Genomic DNA, 20,460 nt, shown 5'->3' on the forward strand with positions numbered 1-20,460 from the left:
AAATGATTAATTGGAGCAACTGATATGTTCTTGTCATGAATAAATTTGTCATGTTCAAGTCAACCTGCAGATGGAGCCTTTACCTCTCATGCTATCAATGCAAACAGCAGTGGGGAATCTGACCCAACTCACTCTCATTTAAAATTTCACAGCAGTGAAAAGTGCTGAGGTGGAGCTGCACATCCAAATATGTTGGAGTGGTACTTCAGTTTTATGAAAGAATAAAAGACAGAACTTTATCCTGTCTGCACTGAGTTAGGCAAGGTTTAAAGTAGATTTACCTCCAATCATCATTTATTAAATCTGCATCCCTCGTAGAGCACCACCCTTGGCCGTCTGTAGCATCCACTAATCCTGATTACACATGGAGAGACAGGATGGGGTCTCCACCCACCACACCCCACCCAGAGATGAACGCATCACAGACTGAGGACGGGATTGCGACGACCACAGGAGGACACGGGAGACAGAGAAGAGACAGAGGACACGCGTACAGAAGGGGAGATGGGACGATGAAGGTGGAGGAAAGCTAAACTTTACCAACATGGACAGCAGAGGGAGGAGAGGAACTGATGGGTCTTTCAAACGCTCATCCATAAAACGCAGCGCGTCCTCTGCATCACAGAAGGTAGGATGGAAAACTCACCTGGGAAGGTGACAATATTTACTGCGGTGGCCAGGATGAGATCGTTACTTACAGCATCAAATGGTCAAAAAGTACCTGAAATGTTACCTATAGTTCCTCTTTTTGAACTGTTAAAGAAGCTCATCCATAACTGCAATTAAAGCAGGTGGTTAAACAAGCATTAAGAGAAAAAGCTCTTTAGTAGTCACTGCAGGTAACATCAGCTGTACACATGCACAGCCTTCTATCAGATGCATGCATGCTGCAAGACTTCTGTTCTGTCACTGGACCCACCTGGCCACTATTTGGCTCCACCCCTGCACCTCAGACTTACCTTAACTCTAATATCCTGCAATCATTCCCCTTGAGATTGTTTAGCATAATGCTGCCTCTTACAGATGTTTTGAGTGTAAGTTAAAATTAGCCGGTGGGTGTGAACCAGAGTGAGCTCTTGGAGAAACGTTTCCTGGTCTCTCAGTTAAGATGTGAAGATGAACTCTGTGAAGCCTGTTTGATTTTTTTCTGGAATTTTTTTGGTGTCAGTGTTTTTCAGCAAACGTTCTGAAACTCATTTGCAGTTCTGAAAACACTCACTGAATATCTGAAGGCCTCCTCGTGCTGGTTTGGTCCTTGTTTGTGGTTTGCGGTTTTCTCTCACTGGTGCCATTGTGCTGTTTTAATCATTTTTCTTTCAGTCTTACATTTTCTTATTTGTCGTCTTTATCTTTGTTCTGATCATCATCACCACCACCGCCTCCATCTGACTCCGAGGTTTTGTTCTGAGAAATGTTTGAAAAACTCCACAGAAAATTATCTGCACACACCGAATCCACAGGGAGACAGCCAATCAACAACAGCATGAACACAGAAATCACTCTTTGCACTCTTTTATGACCGAGGGTTGTAACAGTGCAAACCCCCCCCCGGGTCAGAACAGGAAGCTGGGTTTGGAGGTCAGTTAGAGGACAGTTAAACTGGTTTAAATAAAGTGCTACTGCAACTTCACTTTTAGTAGCAATAAAAAAACAAAAAGACATATCTGAACAAAAAAAAGAAATCCGATTTTTTGTTTTTAGGTTCAGGGAGGAAGCAGCAGCACCTTCTCTCAGACCATGTGACCTACTCATGCCCTTCTCCCCTCCTCTTCCTCCTCAGATCATGTGGCCCGCTCACTTCACGGTTCATTGGCTTCATGTGATTTTGCTCAATGAACACAATCATCTGTTTATTTTCCCTGGAAAACATGTGACTGTGAAATCAGACACATTAAAGTGCGAACAACAAAGGGTCTAATTAATAAAACAGAGACGCCAACGTCGCACAGATGAGTAACACGCTCGTCTTAACACTCGAACCAGATCCTTTCTGTCAGACGCAGGCTTCACCTGTATCTCCTCAGTTAATCAGTTTCCCGTTAATTTGATGAATGAAAAAAATGGGAAAAAACGTTGCATATTGTGAAAAGTTTTTAGAAGTTATGAAGAAAAGGAACAAATTAAATTGACTGAATGTCATCGAGGGTTATACTTGTTTATAAAAACTAAGACAGGCACTTTTCCTATAAGAAGAAAAGGATTGCACAAAGCCTTTTGTAAGATAAAGTGCCAGAAAGGCAGAAAGAACATTCATTCATAGAACAACATAATTAAATTAGAAAAAAATCCTAGAATATCCTTCTCCCAAACTGGAGCAAAGAATTTTTGATATTGATATTTATCACAGATTATACTCATATATAAAATGAGTTTGATAAAATTAATAAAATGGATTCATAATTGTATGAAAACTTTCAAAAGGCATCATCATAGTAAACCTGCATGTGACCCAATTCAGTAAATCAAATTAGTGGTAACCAGTTAAACATTTCAGCTAAAACCACCTTTATAAGCATCCAGCTCAGACTTAATAATGCCAATTTTGAGCCTTAATGCAACTGAAATACGAAGTAGGTATTATATAAAGAGAACCCAAAACTGTTTCACATCGCAGGCTGTAAACATTATTTTTTAAATTTCTGCTGTAAAGTTGGACATTTTAAAAAAACGGAAGCCCGTGGCGATCGTGGGAACTGCAGGGTTTTTTTTGTTTTTGTTGTTTTTGGCACAAATGCTTGATTTTTCTTTTCTTTTCTTTTTAAATTCTTCCAGCATTTATTCATTGAGATTTTTATTTTAGCTTTTTGATGCTACTTTTTGAGATATTACAGAAATATTTTTGTTGCTGTTTGTGTGTCTGTCAGAAAGATTGTGTAACAACTGCCCCGATGAACCTCAGTTAAGTGTTGATGCAAGTCCAAAAGAAGAACTTTACACATTTACTTCTGGCACAGGTTTATCAGTTTCCTAAATATTGCTTTCACCGTTGAACGAATTATCATCAGTATATATTTTTAATATGTTTTCATACAATATTTATAGAAATAAATTGAAATAGGCTCCAGTTCACATGGAAACACACGTGCAAACTAGAGACCACCAGGGATTGTTGTACAACCCCAACTGGTGTTGGTACTACGTATGTGACATGCACTAAATCTGTTCAAAAACAAAGAATAAGTGTTTGATTTTTGCTGATTCCTCCCCATCAATGCATTGTGCTGCTGTTGTGCCGACTGAAGAGATTTGCTGTTTATTCCTACCTTGTTATTCTCTGATTGGTTCAGATCTGCGGTCCACCTCCTGTCTCTGAATGAAATAAAATAGAGCATAATACAACAGCTCATTATGCAAACAAGTAGTTCCTCTGAACAGCATTAATCTCATTTAAACCCCTGATAATCCAAATCTCCAGGCCTCTCTCACACACCCTGTGCATTGTTGCTGAGTCCTTCCTTTTTTCTGTTTTCGTTGAGAAAACACTCCTTGATTTTATTTTATTCACTTTAAAAGTACTTTAGCAGAATATTATTGCACAGAAGCACGGTACAAATACTCCACTAAATTTTCAAGTATAAGTACTGCAATAAAAATCCCTGTGAAGAGGTCCATCAGTATTATTTACAGTATCAGAAGTAAAAGTACATGTTCTGATCGATTAAACTGTCATATGAACTGAATGTGTGTTCGGTCTGTTGTGTAGGCAAACTTTGTTTTCACGAGTGTTTCCCAGAATCCAGATGCAGTTATATCAGCGGTGCTTTTCGTGCCATGATAAAATGTTAGAAAGTCTGGTTGGTCCACAGGTGAGGCCGTCCTGAATTAAAGTGGGCTCTGCATTTCTAAACTCCTGTGTGGAGATGACCGTAGTGAAGAAAAGAGCACAGAATTCCTCTCTGAGATGCGGTGGAAAAGCAACCAAATGTAAAAACTGGAGTAAAGAAGCAAAACGATTCAAACCAAAGAAGATGGACTCAGTTTCCATGAAGACAAACCGAAATCTTGAGGGGGAGCAGGTTCAACAGGTTTCAGTTTAAAGCTGAGCACATGGAGGATCAGGGTTCGGGAGGTTTTGGGCGGTTATGTTTTTGGGGGATTTTTAAAAGCAGATTTATTGAATCTGGTCCCAGAAGCTCATGAAAATGCTCTTGTGTTGAAGCTTGATGGGTCATGAGACTCCCAGAAGGATTACCTCGGCCTGGAGTCATGAGACCAGGTCGAACAAAGAGCCCTGCTGCCTCACATGCTTGTCACATGAACTTGCTCAGCTGCATAAAGTCAACTCCTTTCTTATCTGCTGAGCTGCACCCAGACCCAGTCCTCACAGGGTCCTCGCGGAGCTGGAAGCCAGTGGGAGCTCACAGAGCTGCTGGGTCTGCAGTTCACTTCAGGTTTAGCACTGAGTGAGATGTTTGGACGTTGGAGTAGATGTGCAGGCTGCTGCTGGTGTCCACACAGACTTCTGACTCTTCTTCGCCCGATCTGAACATGAAGCATCTGAGAGGTTTGTTGGTTTCTGAAAGATTCTGTAAGAATAATATTCATAGTGGATAGAAATAGAGCGAATGTACAAAAATCTATTTTATCTGTTCAAAGATTAATTTTAAAAAATGTCTAAAAAGTACTTTTTTAGGTTTATCCCTGTCAATGTGTTTACGACCTCGACACACTGAAAAAACTGAAGAGAAACGAACAAGAAGCAAGATTTTGTCCACCATAAAATTTGGCTATTCTTGAGGTTGACATCCTTCATTGCCACTAGATAATTTCGAGCTGCTTTCTGGGTTTGAAAAAACAAAATCAGACAGTTGTCACGAATCAGTTGCAGTCCATCGTTAGTCGATGGTGCTGGCTTCAGTCATTGTGCAAAGGTACTGTTTATAAGGTTGGGGAAACCTGCAGTCAGCTGACACTTGGATAAGTGAGGAAACGTTTCTCCCACTGAATCATTACGTCCAAATGAACAGAACTTTTTGGGATTGGTTCCGTTCCTGGGTTTTTATTCTGCAGGCTGAAACAATTGCAGAATCCTAGCTAGAGGCAACGGCTCACCCACTTTCATTTAAACATTTCTCCCTCTAGCTGTTGTCACACAGGAAACTCTGGACAATTTGGGGAGAATCCTGATGGGAACAAAGTCAACTTTTCCCACATGGAGCTCTCTGAGAAGTATTTTTACTACTGGAAACACTCAGTTTGCTGCAGGTGTGGGCACTGCCTGGCTCAAACATACATTAGAAAGTTATTTTCTAATTTCTAATGTTGGCCTTACTGGTTATCAGACGGATTTGTACTGAGGGCTACATTTGAATTCTCACACACATCCTGATGTGAAAATCATGCCCTTTATTTGTGACTTCTTCACATCTGAAGTATTTCCTCTGACACGTCTTTGTTTCGTTTAAAGTTAAACCCAGAACAGTAACTTTGGTTTCCTTCTCTACAGAACGTTTGCTGCCTGATGAATCACTGAATTTACCTGATTCTCTTCCTCTTCTTCCTCAGCTGTCAGGAGGATGGGGAGGGAAAGATAATGATGATGGTGATGGTGGAGGGTTATCGCTCACGTGAAATAGACAATGACGCTGAGGCTCATGTGCCGTTCGGACGTTAATCCTCCATCATCCAGAGTGCAGGAATTTTACAAAGTGCAGACACACAATAACAACCAGTCATTGGTGCTGTTTGGATTTAAACACACAGGAAATAGAGCTTTAAAGGGGAGTTCCGTGTGTTTTTCTGTGCAGCTCCAGGATTAGGACGGAGGGTAAGAGGATTGGGTGCATAAAGAAATGGAAAGCTCCACTCTCCCAGAAATTAGCCAGATATATTCAGACATGAGCAGTTTGGTGTTTCATTTGAGTCATTCTGCAGCTGAACACAGGAACAAGAATGAACCACAGAGAGCACCGACACGCTCAGCTGACTTCCTGTTTATAGTTTTCTATATTAGTGACTGAATAAAGTTTTTGTTTTTATTAGAAAAACTTACTCTGATCCACGACTAAGTTTATCTTGTAATCTTGCTGATGTGAGACATATTTAATCCATAATATCCACCTTAGGATACACCACCAAAGAGTTATTTATTTATTATTAACAGCAGGAAAAGTGGAATAAATCATTTTCTATGATCAAACTGACAAAACAATGATTCAGTCTCTTTGCCTTTTGTTACCTTCTTTGTGCAGATGATGTGATGTGAATTTATCAGTAGAGTTGAAAAAATATAGTCCTTAAATTAAAAACATCACTGTGTTCGATGAGTGAAGTTTAATTTGATAAATTAATAATTAAAGTTCCTTTGAAGATGAAAGGAAGCAGGTGTTTCTCGGACATTCGGTTTCATGTTTTTCTTGATGACAGTTAACCTGTTACTTTGTTACTGTGAAGAAGGAGAAGCAGAGTCATCCTCATGTTTCTTCGTAATCACATATTTTCAGATCCAGAGAGCTTGGATCGACAGAACCTTCCAGAAGAGGGAATGTATCCAGATCATTCCCAGCAAAGACGCCAGCAGGTAACGACACAATCGAGTGCAGAGCCTCAGAGAGAGAATTTTCTCTTCTTTTTCATTTCTCTCACCGGACAGAATGATTATGAACGAGGAGACGAGCTGCGTTCAGTCACTTTCAAGTGATCTTTATCAGCTGGTCCTCCTCATGCAGCTATAATTACAGCTTCCTCTGGGGTTTGTTGTGTTATTTCTTTTCTTTTATACTTTTTTAATCCTCATTTTCATTTTTGGAGTTTGATATTTGAGTTAGCTCTTTGTATTTTTTGTGTTTTGGTCTATTGTTCCAGCCTCTGTTTTCTTGCCTTTGTGTTTAGTTTATTTCCTTTTTCCTTTGTTGTTTATTTTGTGTCTTTGAGCTAATCCTTAATGATTGTCCTTATTGTCTTCACCTGTGTCCCTTTTCCCCAAGCTGTCTCCACTTCCCTGATGAGCTCATCTGTATAAACAGACCAGTCTTTCACCTTAGCCTCTGTGTTCTTGGCTCTGAGCTTGTGCTCGGGTTTTTGAGTGTAATGTAAATTAAGGCTGGTTTTCTGGAATCGCTCCCGTGTGCCTGAGTGTTGTACTTGAGGCCATGAGTGCGGCTTTCTAACTTGTTTTTGTTACAAGCAACTCAAGTTCCAGAGGAGCCAAAAAGCTTTCCAGTGACTGGAGTCTTTCTGTCTTTATTAGCTGCTTCTCTTCTACACTGATCGCTTCATTCAGTGTAATGTGACTGGTCACTCGCTGTTGATTATGTGCTTTAGTCATATGACCTCATGTCTGTTAAATGACAAATGAGACGAGCTTGATGGTAAAAACTAGTTGACCACCGGTTTATATGAGTTCTGCTGCTATGAAGAATTCTTGGAGAACCTGTACTATTAGTGTTTAACTTCAGGTTCAGAAATTTTATTTGCGGTAATGTTGCATAAAACATTCAGTTCCTGCAATTTAATGAAAGCCCGTCTGCAGAGTTGATATCCTATTAAAGTGGAAATGATAGTTTCTCATCTCGTCATATTATAGTAGAAACGACGGTTCCCCCCCTCTGCTCAGTGCAACAGTTACCTTACACAGTGAGGCGGTAAATGAACATCAGTGCCTGTAACCTGTTTGTACTGCTGTTTTTGTTCAGGTGCAGCTGTGGTCAGCTGGTGGCACAGCACACCGCCATCCCTCTGGGGGCCAAAGAGGACGGGACCCCACTGGTCCAGCTAGAAGTCCAATCTACGGAGAGATGGAGTGCCCTCAAACACACCCAGGTCTCCCCCACTGATGCCTACGGGGTGCTGGAGTTTCAGGGAGGAGGACATGTCAACAAGGCCATGGTAGTGTGCCTGAGGAGTGACACGCCAGCTTCACTGCTTCTGTAGCGTTCTAGCACTGACACCTCTTCCTCCTCCTGCAGTACATCAGGGTCTCCTTTGACTCCAAACCAGATTCCCTGCTCCACCTGATGGTGAAGGACTGGCAGCTGGAGCTTCCCACACTACTCATCTCTGTTCATGGAGGCCTCCAGAACTTTGACCTGCCTCCCAAGCTGAAGCAGGTCTTTGGTAAAGGGCTGATCAAAGCTGCTGTCACCACGGGAGCCTGGATCTTCACTGGAGGAGTCAGTACAGGTACAGCCTTCATTCTTTACGCAAAGATGACTTGATGCCATTGCTGTTCTTTGACATCAAAAAGAGTCATTTTGTATATCATGACTTTTTTTTTTTTCCCCCCCCAGGAGTTATCCGCCATGTTGGCGATGCTCTGAAAGACCATTCTTCAAAGTCCAGAGGGAAAGTTTGTGCTATCGGGATTGCACCATGGGGGATTGTGGAGAACAAAGAAGACCTGATTGGGAGAGATGTAAGACAAACCAGACGGAGTCTAAGCTGACAGTGTTTGCAGATATTTATGTAGTAAAACACCTGGCAGCAGAATGTGCTGTTCCTCACTTGGGTGAAACATGGGGTTTCATGTTTTAGGTGACCCGGCCTTATCAGACAATGTCCAACCCACTCAGCAAGCTGTCAGTCCTGAACAGCAGCCACTCCCACTTTATCCTTGCTGATAACGGGACGTGTGGAAAGTACGGCGCTGAGGTTCGCCTCCGCCGGCAGCTGGAGAAGCATATCTCTCTGCAGAAAATCAACACACGTGAGTCAAACATGTGACCTACCCAAAATGCACAATTGCTTTTAGTGTCAGTCTGAAGCTTATCAGTCCATCAATCTGTGTGACCTGTGGGTTTCCCTTTGTCATCCTATGCCTGGAGCTGTCTGTAAGGCAGGGACAGCAAAGGGGAGCTCAGCTGTCACCTCTCACTTCATGAGGCCACCATAAATGACCAGAAAATAAAGACCTTTTTTTTTTTTTTTTTTTTTTTTTTTTCTCTTTTCTATCTAACCTTAACTGTATCGAGTCAGGTAAGTCTAAGTGAGGTGGCTGTTTCACACTACTTGTGGCAGAAATGTTATCTTTAACAAACCATTTTTAGTTTGAGCACAATGCATGGCTAGAAAGCAGTTCCAGAATGAAAGGGGAGCTGGGTTTGGGTACGTGGTCCTGCATAAAGGTGGAAGACCATACATGAAAGCAGTTTTCTGGTGGGTGGCTCAGCAATGCTAAAGCTGCACAGCACTCTGTGTGAATGAGTGACTCTTCAGAAAAGGAAAACCAAATTGGTGCAAGTGAAGCTAATCACTGAATGCTAAAGGTCATTATTTTGAATTGCAGATGCTGATAGAAGTTAGCCTTAGAACTTGTTTAGTTTATACATTTGTGTGTATGGTGGTTTCAGGTCTTGGTCAGGGGGTCCCAGTGGTCTGTCTAATCGTAGAAGGTGGTCCAAATGTTATCTCAATCACACTGGAGAGCTTGAAGGAGGAGCCCCCTGTCCCAGTGGTGGTCTGTGATGGCAGTGGTCGAGCTTCAGACATCCTTTCGTTTGCTCACAGATACTGCGAGGAAGATGGGTGAGCTGAACAAACGTGAAAGCCAGGCTTAACTAGACGATCACACCTGGTGGCAGTTATGGTATTGATACAATCACTGAGGATTGTCATCGACAGATTGAAGTTAAATAGCCAGACTACAATGTCATGTAGAAAATCACATTTGCTTCTAAAATGCACAATTACTGATCAATTTATCAGATCCTGTGAGACGCTCATAGTATTCCAGTTTTAATATGAGAATATCTTTATCGTTATGCCCCTCTGTGTTCCTCAGTTTAATGTTAATGTGGCTACCTGGATGTTTGTCCTGCACAGGTTGGTTAGTGAGAGTGTCAAAGACCAGCTGCTGGTCACCATCCAGAAGACCTTCAACTACAGCCGCAGCCAGGCACAGCAGATCTTCCTCATGGTGATGGAGTGCATGAAGAAGAGAGCTCTGGTAGGTTGGGGGCAAATTGAAATTTAAGTTTTGGTTTTTTTGTTTGTTTTTTCCATAACTGCATTTGTCTGTCACGTATGTCCTCATCAGTTCATTAATAAACCTGATCTCCATCCCCAACCCATCTCGTCTCTGTCATTTATCACAAACCAGCCCTACTGCCTTCATACACTGTGTTACTGTTGGGGACGAAATAATCCCTGCCTGGATCGGAGCGGTTCAGGAGTGCATGAATATGCTGCAGACTTACTAAAGACAACAACCGAATGTCAAACTGTGATTTGAGTTCACAATGAAACGCATCAGCTTTTCTCAAAATTAAACTGTCTGCGCCAGATTTTATTTTTTTTCCCCCTTTGTCTTGGCTATGCTTTATTTTTGTACTGTGTAGGGCAGGGTGTCCTGTAACAGTCCAACCCTGCAAAAGAATTAAAGCCATGTAGAGGCCTGATGACCGAACGCAACCAGGGGGAGCTACCTTACATGCCAGGGTGCACAAGTGTTGGTGCCAATTTGAGAACAATGGCTTAAGTCTCTGAACCAGCACTGAGCAAACACTTCTGAAGATTGCAATGACATAAGCTCAGTTCTGTGCACTTCCTCCAATTTAAAAATGGTTTAAGTTCTTTTAAACCTCACATGTGTAACTGTGCTAAGCTAACCTACACTACTGGTGGAGCATCGTTTCTGCAGATTACAGATTCATGTTATACAAACCTGTTCACTGTGACATTTGCACAATGAAGGGTTTCCCTTTGAACTGACACTGCAGCACTTAGTGGAGATTGTTCTGTGACCCTCCACCATTTATTTAATCCCACAATCCTCTGCTTCTTCCAGAGAACAGCTGCAACAGCAGGCTGCCCATAAATTTAAAAATCTGAACATCAATTCACTTAAACTGATCTGCTGTCAGATTAAAATTGCTTTGCTGCAGGTTCACATGTTTGTCTGCAGACATGACCTGAAGTCAGAAACATGAGGAAAATAAAGCTCATGTAAGTCACACACGTGAAAATGTGTTGTTCAGATTTTGACTTCCAGTGAGGATATTATCCATTAATCTCTCCCAGAGAAGAACCTGCCTTTTGAATGTAAATCAATTAGTAAATAAGCACAAAAACCAAATCAACAGAATACGGATGGGGGGGGAACCAGCAGTGCAACGCATCTGAAAACCTCCAGCACATGTCCAAACAGATTCTCACTCCAGATTCATCCTTTACTGACACTTACTGAGGGTCCTTCATATTTTACCACACTGGGAAGCCTTCAATGTCATTTTCAGTGACACTCAATGGTCTAGCTGAGATCGCCAGATAAGGGGGTTTAAAAACCAAACGGGTTCCTCATGAGTAGGCTGGATTGATGCTGCTGGAATATATTAGAGGACGTCATCAGATGACCTATTCTTTCATTAAAGGACTTTTTAAATAAAAAAAATAGATGCACAATCAGTGTTGATTAAGAGTTGAATGTGATACAGCCTGCATCTAAAAATAAAAATAACATTATTGGCAAATGTCACAAGACATTTGTGTTCAGGTTGCTGCATTGGACACCACCTCTGCAGGAGAGCTGCTCAGACCCTGGTCTGCTGCATAAATCAAGACCAACATCTGTTAGATCTGGAATTCTGACAGTTTCATCACATTTACATCTAATGTCTGCATCCAACTTTTATATCTGATCAAAGGAAATAGATCCTTGGAGGCTCAGAGATAACAGGTACAGATTTACCAGATCACGTATGCCTTATTCCATCTCAATCACATTTTTACGACCTGCTTTATCGTCTCCAATTTGCATAAAAATGTTATTGTAGATAGTTTGAAGATAAATGATGATTCCTGTGAAATTTTAGCTTCATATATTTTTAATCCTTTAAAGATCTTTTTGAATCCTTTAAATGATCAGCTGATCCACTTTTCATGAACATCTCAAAAAGGCTAAAAATGTCACTGTGTGAATGAATGAGTACTATGAAAACATTAAGGTCTCTTGTCTAATATTTGATGCTAAATAAAATGCAAAATAAAGCATGCACAATTCTTTCTGACATTAAATTAATTTATGTTGACTCAAAGAAAGAATCTTGAAAAATATTTGATAAATGAAGCTAAATTGTCACAGTAATCAGTCTATATGTGTCCAAGCTTTGCACCATAAGATTTATAAGTAAATTGGAGCCAGCAAAGCAGAAGATGCACATTGATTTGAGACGGATGACCTATAACGGGACCGGTTCTCTGCCCTGAGCTTTGCCTCTCAGGCTCTGGGTGTCTGGTGCGGTTTGTGTCGCTCACTGTGCTGTTTCTTTGTTGATTGTGTAGATTACAGTGTTCAGGATGGGCTCAGAGGGACAGCAGGACATTGAGATGTCCATCCTCACAGCTCTGCTCAAAGGTTGGTGTGTGAAAGGGTTTTAAGAAGGAAACGCACAACAATGTTAATGCTGTTGTGTTAGGTAACATTTTAGACAGGCGACTGCCTAAGAGAAATGTTTGTTGGCCTGCGTTTAAGTTCAGGATCATTTCTCTGATAGGTCTGAGTACATCAAAGAAAATTATGCTTTTCTCCACTTAAATTGGGACATTTGGTGTAATGAGTGTCATGAAAGCCACATGTTGCTGGCAATACAGATAATTTCTTCAAGCATATGGAGTCGCAGTGATTTCACATGGTTTAATTGGTCAATGTAACAGCAACACATTCATATTTCTAATATTTATTCCAAAAACATGTCTGTGTAGGGACGGAACTGAGGGTGAGATCTTTTTTCCTGGTTTCAGGTACAAATGCATCTGCGTCTGATCAGCTGAGCTTGGCTCTGGCCTGGAACAGAGTGGACATTGCTCGCAGTCAGATCTTTGTGTATGGACTCCACTGGCCTGTGAGTTCACAGATACAACAGCTTCAGTCACTCTGTAAACTTTGTTTTTCTTTCAAGAGAAACTTTTTTCTTTGACATCAGCGTTCTGTCATCCATTTGTCTGCTTCCTCAGCCTAGGTGTCTTTTACTTATGTGTCTTTTACTTTGCTTTCTGTTTCAGCCTGTGCGAACTTCACCTTCTGACCGTCCAAAGAGCCCGGTAGCCCAGCGACCATCAGCAGGAGGGGCTAAAGGGAAACCCCGGGGGAAGAAGGGAAAAGGAGGAAAAAGCAAACCTGAACCTCCTGAAGAGACGGACCCTCGGAAACTGGAGCTGCTCAACTGGGTAGGAGACTGGACTAAAAGTGATGTTATCATCTTGAATAGCCGCCACCAGCATCCGCTCAGTGACTGACACATCGAGGCAAATCTGTGATCCAGAAGCAGGTGGCAGGGGATGATTGTCATGATGGTGTTTTTGTGTGGGACAGGTGAACTCACTGGAACAGGCCATGATGGACGCTCTGGTGTTGGACAGGGTCGACTTCGTTAAACTTCTGATTGAGAACGGCGTCAACATCCACCACTTCCTCACCATCCCCCGGCTGGAGGAGCTGTACAACACGGTGAGAGGAGGACCTACTCCATGACACCTCCCGTGTGCAGAGTCATAGTTGATTTACAACGAAAAAAGTGCTCTTCGCAAGAATTATATAATAAATAAAAATTAAAAATGACCTTGAATGAAATCAGCATAAAAATCCATCAGCAGCAGAAAGAAATAACCCATTTTAAACCCAGTACAAAGCATCATTTTATGACGGGGTAATGAAACTGGGTAACCGATTTATGGTGGTGTTAAACTGGGTGTGATTATCCTGAATCAAGATGTTAGACGTAGCAGGGTGAGAGCCCTGATTATTTGGTGCTCACAGCAGGCTGGTAACACACACATAAACCTCAGGTTCATTCAAGATACAATAAAGAGTTATTTTATCTTATCTTCAATGGGGGCTGGAAGAGCATTGAACTGAGCTGCAGTGGAGCTTGAGCACACCCTGCTGGTAATACATGTTATGTCACCCTTCAAATGTTTTTCCCAGTCTGCCTGTTTGTTATTGATGCAGTAATGAGGGCTGGTTTGTTGAATATGAGAGTAAGATTAAACTGCACTGTTTGAATCAGCAGAAACCTTAAAAAAAGTTTTGGTTTTATATGATGCATTGAAAAATCTTAATTCTCTCAGACACTGCTCATATACATCAGGCAGAAAATGCTCCAATTTCTTGGTACTTCACCATTTGTTACTCTTCCCTTGTAATATAATACCTTCATGCTTGTTTGATCTCAATAAAATTTGGACATCTGTTAACAAAACAAAAGCTCTGCTCTAACCACTTTACTCTCGCTGACACGTTGCTCTGCAGCTTAATGTCCTTCTTCTGTTATATCACTGCTGCTGTCTCTAATCTAGCTCTGATCCACAGACATAAAAGCTCTTAAAACAATGGTTTAGCCACATTATTGTCAGATTACAAAACAGCTCTCTGCTGCTGTCTGCGTGCATCCCGCTCATCACGTCCTCTGGTCTCTAAGTGAATCTGTTAATTTGTATAAATTGTATTAAGCAGAGAAGCCACCACTGTTTTTATTTGCATCACCTTGTTTTGTGGTTGGTTTCTGCAGAAACTGGGACCAGCCAACACTCTGCACTTTTTGGTCCGAGATGTCAAAAAGGTGAGTACCGTGCTCTGGATTCACCGAGTTCATGAAATATTTAAACTGCAGTATATGCTTTGAGCTCAGGCTGCTTGTCCCCAGAAGGTACCAGGGCAGAACCGCAGCTGCACATCATAGAAAATATGTTCACGACCTTTAAAAACGAGGTATAAGTGTCCTGTTCACTGAAGGAAATCGGCTCTTCTACACTGCATCTGCAGAAAGAAAACTAGCAAATCAAAGAAAATATGAGGAATGACTGAACAAAAGATGCATAATCCAATGACATGTGTTTCAGGGGAATCTTCCTCCAGATTACCAGATCACACTGATCGATATTGGACTGGTCCTGGAGTTCCTGATGGGTGGAGCGTACCGCTGCAAGTACACAAGGAAGAGTTTCAGGACTCTGTATAACAACCTGTATGGCCTCAAAAGAGTGAGTAAAGTTGGTGGAGCTGCGATAGAAATGACCTTGCATCTGCTGTAGCATCAATACACTAATATTTACTCACATTTTCATCTTGTGTCTTACAGCCCAAAGCGCTGAAGCTTCTTGGCATGGAGGTATGTACATGTAGATCTGAAAACTAAAGGTGATCTGCTCTGAGAGGAAGACTTGCTGACCTGCTTGCTTTCTGCAGGATGATGAACCCCGTCCAAAGGGGAAAGGAAAGAAGAACAAGAAAAAGGAGGAGGAAGTAGACATTGATGTAGATGACCCTGAAGTCAGCAGGTTCCAATACCCCTTCCATGAACTGATGGTGTGGGCGGTGTTGATGAAGCGCCAAAAGATGGCATTGTTCCTGTGGCAGCGAGGGGAGGAGGCCATGGCAAAGGCTCTAGTAGCCTGCAAGCTCTACAAGGCCATGGCTCACGAGTCTTCCCAAAGCGAGCTGGTGGATGACATCTACCAGGACCTGGAGAACAACTCCAAGTGAGTCCCACACACAATCCTGGACATCATGTCCAGCTTCTGTTTATACTCTTAAGGCCCTTGTTATCTTTTAAACCTTCTCAGTTGTGTTTGTTAAAGCCACATGCTGGTTTTCCAGCTTTAAAGTATCCACTGTGAGGCAGCCTAAGGAGGGTGTTGGCCTTTTTCTTTGCAGGGACTTTGGTCAGCTGGCCTATGAGCTGTTGGATCAATCCTACAAACACGATGAGCAGGTGGCCATGAAGCTCCTGACCTACGAGCTAAAAAACTGGAGCAACTCCACCTGCCTGAAACTGGCTGTAGCTGCCAAACACAGAGACTTCATTGCCCACACCTGCAGCCAGATGCTGCTGACCGACATGTGGATGGGCTGTCTGAGGATGGGCAAAAGCAACAGCCTCAAGGTACCAGCAGAATACAGCAGCAAGGTTTTCTCAGGAAAAGGGTAGAATAAAGAAACTGGATAGACAGAAAAGGTTAAGAGTTTGTTTGCTTTTCAGAACTTCACAAGTTAAAATATAATTTTTAAATTAAATAGGCCCAAGGATAGAACCCTGAGGGATCCCAGCAGTACTGGAGAGGCATCTATATGTTAACATAATTCTGTTAAGCTTGACCTTTGTCCCCTCCTCACCCTGTCTCCAGGTCATTTTAGGGATTATTTTCCCTCCTGCCATCATGCTCCTGGACTTTCGTCTTGGGGATGAAGCTCCTCATCATTCATCCAAAGGAAGCAATGATGGAAAAACTAAAGATGACAAGAAGTCAAACAAGGTATAAAACTCTCGTGTCGTTAACATCGACATAAAATCAAGCTGTTTGAGTAACTAAGACTTTGTTTCAGGATGCAGCATCTAATGTTGACGCTACTTCAAAGAAAGGAGATGAAGAAGAAAATGAGAGTGACAAGAAGCACGGGAAGAGGGTTCCTATCGGGAGGAAAATCTATGAGTTCTACAATGCCCCATTCACCAAGTTCTGGTTCAACACGGCAAGTGCACATTTCAATATTTAAAATGAGAAATATATAAAAGGGCATTTCAGATAATAAAAATAAGTCTCTGGTAGATATAAAAAGACTGAACATTTATGAATATTTCCCTGAAACTTCGTGTTTGACAGAACTGCAACAGACAATGTTTTTTTTGTTTTTTTTAAAATTTATGTTTTATTAGTTTTCTTATTTATACAACATGTACAACAAATTCAACTTAATCACCGTGGGGGGAAAAGCAAGGCAAAACAAAACAACAACAAAAGAGACAAACGGACCGAAACAAAACCAAACACAAAATCAAACGAAACAAACCAAGAAATAAAATGACATTATACAAAATCGGGCCTCCCATTTTGTACATATTTCAACCAATATTTGTCAAATGACTCCACCTGCCACTTTCGCCTAAAAGTTATTCTTTCCATAACAAAAATAGTATATATCACATCAATCCATTCATCTATAGTAGGAGTATCCTCTTTAAGCCAAAGGCGAGTTATGGCCTTTTTGGAAGCTACCGACAGCACACTGAACAAATATTTATCCGGTTTGCATAGATTAAGACTCTCTAGGTTACCTAGGTACAATAATGCAAAATGAAATTGTATTTTCTTTTGGAAGATTGTTTCCATGACCTTATGTATTTCCTTCCAAAATGGAACCACATGGGGACATTCCCAAAAAATGCAGAAATGATTTGCTGCTGCATGTCCACAATGCTTCCAGCATGTTGTATTCTGAGAATAATTGGATTTTCGAGCTGGGGTAATAAAATAACGAATTACATTCTTCCAACTGAATTCCCTCCATGAGGGGGAGCTTGTTACTGACCACTGCTGCCTACAGATCCCATCCCATTCCTCTCCTGTTAGGGATAGGTTGCTCTCTGTTTCCCATCTTGCTTTAACATATCTTGTATCATCACCCCGTAGATTGATCAGTGAAAAATATAATTTGGAAAAAATTTTGTAATAGGGTCCATCTCTATATACATTCTCGAATATATATATAATCTCTTCATTCCCAGTTGATAACTGAGGATTTTTTAACTTTTTATTCAGGAAGTCCCCCAGTTGCAAATATCTAAAAAAATCTTGATTTTGCAACCCAAACTTTTTCTTAAGGTCCTGGAAACTCATCACTTTTCCATTTTTCAACAACGTACTGTATGTGGTGAGACCTTTATTTGCCCATGTTTTGAATGTTGAGTCGATCTTACTAGGCAAAAATTCTGGGTCATATGCAAACCACTTAAGGAATCCGGCCCTCTGGTTTAATTGATACTTTTTAAGTACTCTTTCCCATATCTTTAATGAACTTACTATCCAAGGGCTGCCCGGGTCTCCCAGGAGTCGTAACTCTGAAGGACAATGTTATGTGCTTAAATAAATTGGCACATCAAGACTCAGAGGTCTAAGAGTCTGAAACGTTCCCAATTCTAGCTGTCCATCATAAATCCAGAAGCTGAATTTTTACTTTTAGATTCTATGATCCTTGTGTTTTTTGTCCATGCCAGATCTCATACCTGGTGTATCTGATGTTGTATAACTACATAATCCTGGTGAAGATGGAGCGGTGGCCGTCTTTGCAAGAGTGGATCGTCGTCTCTTACATCGTCACTCTGGGCCTGGAGAAATTCAGACAGGTGAACGTCAAACACACCTTGGCTGTTTAACCCCCGCCTGCTTCTGTGACACTCACTCAGCAGCAGATTCAGATTTCAGTCCCTAACTACACAAGAACTGGCCCAGGTGGTTAAATCGATCCACATCAGGTTCTCTTCCAGTCTGTGAAGGTGTGCAAGAACAACATTATCTCTGCTGCTCCAAGTTGCAATTTATACTGGTATGCCAGTACTGTGTTATATAACACAGACACTGCTCTTGTCTGACAAGTCTATTTTTTACATTTTCAGACTGAGTGTGAGCTTGTTATGAACTCTGGATTCTGCTCTGAAGGTCATTAAAATTTTGAAGGCAAAGCAAAGTTTGTGCCTGAAAAACAAACAAACAAAACAGCCATTAACAGTTAGCATGAGCTCAGTAGGTGTGAGGACAAAATGAAATCTGATCGGGGTGCAGGGTGAGATCTGAACAGCTAATAACAGAAAAAGAAAGTTTTATTTTTGCCTAATTAGAATTTTACACTTTACTGAAGAAACTACATGAAAAAATGTAACCAAATGCAACTGAAATTATGCTCAATGGCAGAACCTAAAGGCTTAATCCTCTGAGCTGACAGGTTGAAAGGTGATCTCATATTAAAGGGTCTCTTCTTGAATTACACTTTTAACACAACATTTGATCCTTAATTGTTTTGTTCCATTAGAAATGCATTAGACTGAATTACATTAGCAATATTGATACTTTAGGAAACTTTTCAAATCATTACAGTTCAAGCGGGTTGTACAGTAACATGTTTACAGTCTCTGAAAAATGAACTTCTGACCTTTTCTTCTGACCTGGATGAAAACACTTGCTTGGTCAGATCCTGATGTCCGAGCCTGGGAAGCTGAAGCAGAAGATCAACGTGTGGTTGGAGGACTACTGGAACATCACAGACCTGGTGGCTATCTCGGTCTTCATCTTTGGGTTCCTGCTGCGGCTGGAGCCTGAGCCCTACATGGGATATGGCCGCGTCATCTATTGCGTCGACATCATCTTCTGGTACATCCGAGTTCTTGACATCTTCGGAGTAAACAAATACCTGGGGCCCTATGTCATGATGATCGGCAAAATGGTAGGACCCCTGGTGTGGGTTTCTTCTTATGTTTTCATTCAGGAAACCGCACTTACAGTCAGGCCAACGCAATGTTACACAACCTTTTGTAAAGGCACCAGGAAATCATAGTCTTACATTTAAAAGGACTGTGATGTACTGGTAGCTCACAGTACACAGCTACATGTACACTGTATTATCAGATTTATGTGGGGTACCAGCAGTGCACACAGGTTATTGTTTATACGTGTGCTATAATATTGATATCCTCACAGAGTCCACATTGATTGGGTTAAATGTCTCGTGTTCCCACATGTCTCCAGATGATCGACATGTTGTACTTCGTGGTTATCATGCTGGTGGTGCTGATGAGTTTTGGTGTAGCTCGGCAGGCCATCCTCCACCCAGATGAGGAGCCGACGTGGCGTTTGGCCCGCAACATCTTCTACATGCCCTACTGGATGATCTACGGAGAGGTGTTTGCCGACTCCATAGACCGTAAGACTAGAATCCATAGTAAGACAGCTGTTAGTCCCCTGTCCTCATGCTGTCCTTACCCCCGTCCTCCCTCCACACACCCTGCTGTCCTCTCCCTCCAAAAACAATTGATCTCTGTATTTACTTTCACTGTACTTATGCTTTTTATTAATGATTTGGATACTACAAACGAATTTTATTTTTTCCCCTGCAGTTGATTTGTGGTGTTCATTGTGACTGTGATTGTCATCCTCTCCTTTGTTAGACATTATCTCCTTCAGTGGTTCCAACATGAAGTCGTCTTCACTTTCTGAGGATTTTCAGCTGATTATTTTTCTTCCTTCTTTCCTTCCGCTGCTCATGGACAGTTTACGCGATGGAAATCAACCGTAAGCATCTAAAAGCACTAACCCACTCAAACCAAACAGTCAATGTTAATGTGCTCATCTATGCGTTTGAGATCATACAAGGCTAATCTCATAGTGTTGTGAAATCTCAGTTGTATTATCTACTGACCATCATTTGTTGAATTTATGCTTTTAAACTCACTGATTTTCTTTTAACTCCCTTCGGTTCAGTCTCATTGAACCAGAAGAGGCTGAAATGAGTTTAGCAACTAACCTACCCTCACAAAAATGTGTCATTTCATAAGAGCTGTCTATGAAACAAGGAGGTTCTGAGGGTGGGTGTTACAGACCCTATTTAAAATTTCTTTGGTAACACTCATAAAAGCTCAGTTCCTCATAAATGCTGTTGCCTGATGTATTTCTTTGCATTGTTATAGTTTACTCTTTATGTCAGATTTAATGAGTGCTGCAAGTCTATGCGTGTGTGTGTGTGTGTGTGTGTGTGTGTGT

At 41.4% G+C, this 20,460-nt stretch overlaps 1 protein-coding gene across 2 annotated transcripts in view; it reads left to right on the forward strand.

Moving 5' to 3' along the window:
- The first annotated feature begins 333 nt into the window (after window positions 1-333).
- Window positions 334-20,460, forward strand: part of LOC102289911 (transient receptor potential cation channel subfamily M member 1) — a 25,583-nt gene continuing 5,456 nt past the window's right edge. The window contains exons 1-23 of one of the 2 annotated variants that reach the window (XM_042223848.1): window positions 334-628; window positions 6,444-6,520; window positions 7,635-7,827; window positions 7,908-8,121; window positions 8,229-8,353; window positions 8,473-8,644; window positions 9,288-9,462; window positions 9,760-9,883; window positions 12,217-12,289; window positions 12,676-12,776; window positions 12,937-13,101; window positions 13,247-13,381; window positions 14,442-14,492; window positions 14,773-14,913; window positions 15,012-15,041; window positions 15,119-15,411; window positions 15,587-15,815; window positions 16,057-16,185; window positions 16,256-16,402; window positions 17,925-18,053; window positions 18,896-19,147; window positions 19,450-19,624; window positions 19,972-19,992. In XM_042223848.1, the coding sequence (XP_042079782.1) occupies window positions 545-628; window positions 6,444-6,520; window positions 7,635-7,827; window positions 7,908-8,121; window positions 8,229-8,353; window positions 8,473-8,644; window positions 9,288-9,462; window positions 9,760-9,883; window positions 12,217-12,289; window positions 12,676-12,776; window positions 12,937-13,101; window positions 13,247-13,381; window positions 14,442-14,492; window positions 14,773-14,913; window positions 15,012-15,041; window positions 15,119-15,411; window positions 15,587-15,815; window positions 16,057-16,185; window positions 16,256-16,402; window positions 17,925-18,053; window positions 18,896-19,147; window positions 19,450-19,624; window positions 19,972-19,992 (3,235 nt within the window). In that variant the 5' untranslated portion in view covers window positions 334-544. Of the gene's footprint in view, window positions 629-2,834; window positions 4,505-6,443; window positions 7,828-7,907; window positions 8,122-8,228; window positions 8,354-8,472; window positions 8,645-9,287; window positions 9,463-9,759; window positions 9,884-12,216; window positions 12,290-12,675; window positions 12,777-12,936; window positions 13,102-13,246; window positions 13,382-14,441; window positions 14,493-14,772; window positions 14,914-15,011; window positions 15,042-15,118; window positions 15,412-15,586; window positions 15,816-16,056; window positions 16,186-16,255; window positions 16,753-17,924; window positions 18,054-18,895; window positions 19,148-19,449; window positions 19,625-19,971; window positions 19,993-20,460 lie in introns of those variants that run through there. The other variant, XM_042223847.1, reaches the window with a different exon arrangement.

Source organism: Haplochromis burtoni, unplaced genomic scaffold (assembly GCF_018398535.1).
Source record: "Haplochromis burtoni strain Fernald_Lab_line unplaced genomic scaffold, NCSU_Asbu1 Contig_121, whole genome shotgun sequence".
NCBI classification, from domain to species: Eukaryota; Metazoa; Chordata; class Actinopteri; order Cichliformes; family Cichlidae; genus Haplochromis; species Haplochromis burtoni.